At 41.7% G+C, this 6,495-nt stretch overlaps 1 protein-coding gene across 1 annotated transcript; it reads left to right on the top strand.

The window, feature by feature from the left end:
- The first annotated feature begins 862 nt into the window (after positions 1 to 862).
- LOC124033867 (cytochrome b-c1 complex subunit Rieske, mitochondrial-like) lies at positions 863 to 5,984 on the top strand. Its single transcript, XM_046346240.1, has 2 exons — positions 863 to 1,181; positions 4,640 to 5,984. Exons 1-2 carry the CDS (start codon positions 971 to 973, stop codon positions 5,248 to 5,250), a joined length of 822 nt encoding a protein of 273 aa, XP_046202196.1. The 5' UTR covers positions 863 to 970; the 3' UTR covers positions 5,251 to 5,984.
- The last annotated feature ends 511 nt before the right edge of the window (positions 5,985 to 6,495 follow it).

Here is a 6,495-nt window from a genome sequence, read left to right as displayed (position 1 = left end):
TCTCTACTTGCACATCATCATCTGCACATCTATCACTCCAGTGTTAATGCTAAATTGTAATCATTTCGCTTCTATGACCTATTTATTGCCTTACCTCCATACTCTCCTACATTTGCACACACTGTATATAGATTTTTCTATTGTGTTATTGACTGTACGTTTGTTTATGTGTAACTCTGTGTTGTTGTTTTTGTCGCACTGCTTTGCTTTATCTTACCCGGGTTGCAGTTGTAAATGAGAACTTGTTCTCAACTGGCCAAGCTGGTTAAATAAAGGTGAAATACATTTTAAAAAATGCAGGACATGGGCCTACATTTGGACAAAGATGTATTTTTAATATCTATATGTCACTACCTATGAAGTCAATGTATAACCGTTACACAAATAGCAGCTATGCATAATGTTTTGTATTTTTCTGCATGATGAGGATAATTATTAAACGTAGGTCCTGATGTGATATTTAAATGTACATTTAATTTAACTAGGCAAGTCATTTAAGAACAAATTCTTATTTACAATGACGGCCAACAGTGCGTTAACTGCCTTGTTCAGGGGCAGAACGAAAGATTTTTACCAGGTCAACTCCGGGATTCCATCCACCAAGCTTTCATACTGGTCCAACGCTCGAACCACTAGTCCCGCCCCAGCTATCAAAGCAGGGAATAAATGTATGCAAATTATGATTGGTTATCTCAAACTTGAGCAAAAAATGTAAAAGTGTAAAACAAAACACATAAAACAATTTAATGTCAGAAAAGTCTTAAGTATTTTCATCAGATAATAATTCCCTAAGAGAAGAATGGATTAGATATTTCTCATCACAGTAGAAAAGTAACACACAGTAACCCTTCTGATATACGTAATTTCGTCACCTGACGTGTTGCGTAATCAACCAGCGCTTGTTCCCCTTGCACAGTCTAGACAAGGTCGTAGCTAGCTAGCATTGCAAGGAGCCTCTCTCGCTAAAAAGATGATGTCACTTGCCGCTCGTTCGGGGGTATTTTCTCCATACTTGCAGGCTACGAACTATGCAGTTGCTGGACCCCTCAAAGCCCTTATTCCAGGGGTGGTTGTAAAAGGAGAAAAAGTGTTGGTAGACACGAAGAAACCTTTCCTTACCCGCGAGTCCCTGAACGGTCAGAGTCCAAAGACTGGGCCTGCAGTATCAGTTAGCATAAATGGTAAGTAGCTAAGCTAGCAGTATCTCAGGGCTAATGTTAGTAATCGGGTTTTCCTTGAGTCATTGTTGTATTTTACTAAAGTCCAATTGATATGCTGTAGAATCTGAGGATTGTTTCATAATTTAGCCTAGTGTTCATTAGCTCGCTAATGTTAGCTGTGTAGACTGCATTGGCTGGAAGCGGCCGAGCCAACCGGCTAGTTAACTAGCTAACTAAGGTAGCTGACTGCGAGGTCAAGACCAAACGGTTTCAACCAACAACCACAAACATGTTGGGTAGAAGCACAATTAACTTCACATATCGATTGGGTATAATAATATTTTTAACAATTATCTAGTTAGTTAGCTAAGTAAGTGGGTTGCCCATGATGAACGGGGCTAAGACATTTTAACTAGCAGGAGGAGCAGCACTGCAGTATGGGGCACAAAGACAGTACAGTTTGAAGATAGCCAGAAACTGCTTCTCCAATAGAAATCCCGATCATGCTTATGCGATGCATTGTCAACGTTACCTTGCTAAACTCATGCGCAGAAATACGTCATTGTGTATAACACTTACCTCATTGACTTTGCAAACCCTTGCATGGTCTGTTTTGCAAGCGTTCCCGTAAGTCTCTCAATGTGACGCCTCTGGGTTAAAGAAACTGACTGGAGTCTGGGGTCACAACCTGACTAGCTACCTAACTAAATAGCTAACTAGCTGCTACCTTATGTGAAGTAATGTCATATTTTGATCATTCTAGTTACAATAACATTGCATAACCCATACAGGTGGGTCTTAGTGATGATAGTCAGCAGTTTCTGACCCCACTGTTACACTTGTCGACACTTAGCTACACTGGGGTCAGAACGCAATCTTGGCTATATTAAGACGCCATGGAGCTGGCGTGCGATTATGGGTCGGAAAGCTTACCTCTATGCAGGGATGGGATATGCAACTGCACTCCAAACGTTATCTTAATCCACACTGATAGATTGAGAAGGTTGAAATACTGCTTGTTTTCCTAGAACACTGCCATTTTTGTCCTCATGCTAGCTAGTAGTAGCCACTGCAGCCAGTTTGCAGTCAACCTATCAGCTTATTTTGTTGTTCAACGTGATGTGCCATTCCATAATGGCTACTGCTAGCTAGCATGAGAACGAAACGGAAGTTTTCCGGGAAAACAAACAGTATTTCAAACCTATTCCCCCTCAGGAGACTGAAAAGATTTGGCATGGGTCCTTAGATCCTCAAAATATTTTACAGCTGCACCATCGAGAGCGTCCTGACGGATTGCATCACTGCCTGGTATGTCAACTGCTCGGCCTCCGACCGCAAGGCACTACAGAGGGCAGTGCGTACGGCCCAGTACATCACCAGGGCCAAGCTTCCTGCCATCCAGGACCTCTATACCAGGCAGTGTCAGAGTAAGGCCCTAAAAATCATCAGACTCAAGCAACCCTAGTCATAGACTGTTCTCTCTGCTACCGCACGGCAGGTGGTACCAGAGCGCCAAGTCTAGGTCCAAGAGGTATCTACCCCCAAGCCATAAGACTCCTGAACAGCTAATCAAATGGTTACCTAGACTATTTGCTCCCACGCTGCTACTCTCTGTTAACATCTATGCATTGTCACTTTAACAGCCCTGCCTGCATTTACATAATTATCTCAATTACCTCGACACCAGTGACCCTTTACATTGACTCTGTACCGGTACCCCCTGTATATAGATATTGTTATTCACTGCTTCTCTTTTAATTATTTGTTTTTCTTATATCTTACTTTTTTCTTAATCTTAATTTAACCTGTAGTGACACCCCATCCTGTGAACGGGACCGTTGTCATCATCTGACACTAATTAGCATAACGCAACAGACAAATCTTCCTAGAAAATATTCCTATTCATGAAAATCACAGGAGAAATATATTGGAACACAGCTTAGCCTTTTGTTAATCACCCTGTCGTCTCAGATTTTCAAAATATGCTTTTACAGCCAACGCTAGACAAGCATTTGTAAGTTTATCATAGCCTAGCATAGCATTATGCCTTGCTAGCAGCAGGCAACCTTGTCACGGAAATCAGAAAAGTAATCAAATTAAATTGTTTACCTTTGATGTACTTCGGGTGTTTTCACTCAGGAGACTCTCAGGTGGACAGCAAAAGTTCATTTTTTCCCAAAATATTATTTTTGTAGGCGAAATAGCTCCGCTTGTTCTTCACTTTTGGCTGAGAAATCGCCCGGAAATTGCGGTCACCACAACGCAGAAAAATATTCCAAATTAGCTCCATAATATCGACAGAAACATGGCAAACGTTGTTTAGAATCCATCCTCAAGGTGTTTTTCTAATATCTTTTTGATAATATATCCATCGGGACAATTCATTTTTCACTAGGACCGATTGGAGTAATGGCTACCTATTTTACGCGAGAATCTCTCTCGGAGCCACCATGTGACCACTCACGCAATGTGGCCGCCTACAGCTATTCCTCAACAGACATGTGTAAAACTACGTCACAATGCTGTAGACACCTTGGGGAATACATAGAAAGCGTAAGCTCGTTGATGGTACATTCACAGCTGAATAGGGAGTCATTGGACCGCAGCGCTTTCAAAACCTGGGGCACTTCCGGATTGGATTTTTCTCTGGCTTTCGCCTGCAACATCAGTTTTTTTCTATCCAAAGCTGTCAATTATATGCATATTCTAGCATCTTTTCCTGACAAAATATCCCGTTTGAAACGGGAACGTTTTTTTTTTCAAAAATGAAAATACTTCCCCCTAACACCAAGAGGTTTTAAGAGCTTGTAAGTAAGCATTTCACTGTAAGGCCTGTTGTATTCAGAGCATGTGACAAATAAAAATTGATTTAAGATGTATCGGTGTGGATTAAGGTAAAATTGAGTACAGTGGCATATCCCATCCATTCATTGAGGTACGTGGACCTGTATCTTGTGCCGTCTCCAGTGTCGTAATGTAACCATGTTTGCATTCTGACCCCAATGCAGGTCAGTGTAATGGTAGGGTCGGATTCTGGTGGCTAGAGTCAGGAGAGTTTTCTTGGTCACTAGTTTAACCTTACATTTTAGCAAGGGAGTTGGTAGCTAACATGTAGGTCAAGTGTGTGTTCATTAGGCAGATTTTTGTTGCAAAATGTTTTATAACAAAATAGTTTAAAATTGACAAATTCAGGGGGGTAATCATTGTGTTTGATCCGTTTGATTCTTAAACTGTTTTCCATTGCAATACATAATGAATACTCCTCAGCTAATGGGCTAACTAACTATTAGAAAGCTAGCTACTTTGTATTTAAACTTCACTTTCATACAATCTGATCATTAATTTGCTATCTTACTAGCTATTGACTTGGATGTATCTGCTTCTATAATGTGCCCTCTGGTACTTTCCTATCACATGCCATTGTCTTTCTCTTAATACTGTTTTGATTGTTTATCTAATGGACTTGTTTTATTTTTCAGCAAAAGCTGCAGTCCGATTCGCTCACACTGACATCAAGGTGCCAGATTTCTCTGATTACCGTCGGCCTGAGTTGCTTGACCCCAAGAAATCTTCTCAGGAGAGCAGCGAGTCCAGGAAAACCTTCTCCTACCTTGTCACTGGGGCCACAGCCGTGGTTGGTGTCTACACAGCCAAGACCGTGGCCACACAGTTTATCTCTTCCATGAGTGCCTCAGCTGATGTCCTGGCCATGTCCAAGATCGAGGTCAAGCTGGGAGAGATCCCAGAGGGCAAGAATATGACCTTCAAGTGGAGGGGCAAGCCTCTGTTCATCCGCCACCGGTCTGAGAAAGAGATCGCCGCAGAGGAAGCTGTGGATATGGCTGAGCTACGTGACCCCCAGCACGACAAGGACCGCGTCGCCAACCCAAAATGGATCATTGTTATTGGCGTGTGCACCCACCTGGGCTGTGTACCCATCGCCAATGCTGGTGACTATGGCGGATACTACTGCCCCTGCCATGGCTCTCACTACGATGCCTCTGGCCGCATCAGGAAAGGCCCAGCCCCACTCAACCTTGAGGTGCCCTTCTATGAGTTCCCAGATGAGGACACAGTAATTGTAGGCTAAATTTTTGGACTGAGATCACAGATCAGTGTGTTTCTGTCTGGCTCATTATTCCATCCATTAGCAGGCACAACCTCTGTTTCAGGGTGGTATAAATTATTGTAAGTAATAAATGTACATTTTATCTGATTGAAAACCTCTCATGTTTATTTATTTACCCAATCTCAGCTAAATCTTATATTGTACCAAAATACGACCTGGGTTGTAAATGAGTAGTGGGGTTTCTTTCGCCTTTCTTAACATGGAATAGCCTACTAACAATAATGATGTTTTAATAGTGCAGGTACAAGGGGATTGACCAAGATTTGCTGCTCAATCAAAAACGTACACCTGCTTACAGACAGTTGCCAACAATTGTGTCCGGAGGTGATTCTCAAGGTTTAATGTCATGAATGATGGCTTTATGTTCAGTTTCAGAGAGATCCAAAATCGTGGATATTGTTGGGATGATTTAGAGTGCTAGGTACAGTTGTTTAATGGCGATATTGCATAAGGTTGTATATTTTCTTATCAATATCACTGTTTTGCTTTGGTGGTGGTCACACAGATTAACATTACACATTCTATACCAGAAAGAAAAGTGGTCAGTGGGTGCTGACAAAGGCGTTGTTTAAATTGATGCTCATGCAACAGAACAGCCAGATTACACTTTTCTATTAATGAGCTATCCATCTGTATACAGAGTTATGTACAAATGCATGCTCATGTTAAGCTAATAAATGTTTCACAGAAAATCATGTTCCTTTTGTGTGCTATTTACAGCTTGCAGCTCAGACTGGGTTGCAAGTGCAGTACACAGCAGCTTCTTGCCTCTATAGTCTGAATGTCATTTGAAGATTTCTGATGCACCTGCTAAAGCAAACCTCAGATTTATGAGTACATTTCATTTAGCTATCAGGCTGGGTTAATAACATGAACACTCGTTTGATTTTTACATGCATGTTAACTACAGTCCGGTTTAAGAGAAGCCTGCTGTCTGAGGTGGTCTCTTGACTGAGAGCTCTGGTGATTAGGAGGGAAATGGCTGCCAACCCGCCTGGCATTCCCACGCTTCATTGACTAATAACTAGCTAATAATAAAGTGTTTTTGTCTTTCTCTCTCCGGGGTCACAGAGACAAGCTATGCATAACTGCCTGTGTGTGTATTTATTTTATCCCAATGGATTCCTTACAATACATGTTCAGTAAATAGGATTGACAAGACCTGTTACTGTTTTGGGTCAGCCTTGAAGAAATGTCCCACTTGGA

This window comes from Oncorhynchus gorbuscha, linkage group LG04 (assembly GCF_021184085.1).
Source record: "Oncorhynchus gorbuscha isolate QuinsamMale2020 ecotype Even-year linkage group LG04, OgorEven_v1.0, whole genome shotgun sequence".
NCBI classification, from domain to species: domain Eukaryota; kingdom Metazoa; phylum Chordata; class Actinopteri; order Salmoniformes; family Salmonidae; genus Oncorhynchus; species Oncorhynchus gorbuscha.
Note: the sequence above shows the minus strand (reverse complement) of the source record. Positions and strands in the feature narration are given on the sequence as shown.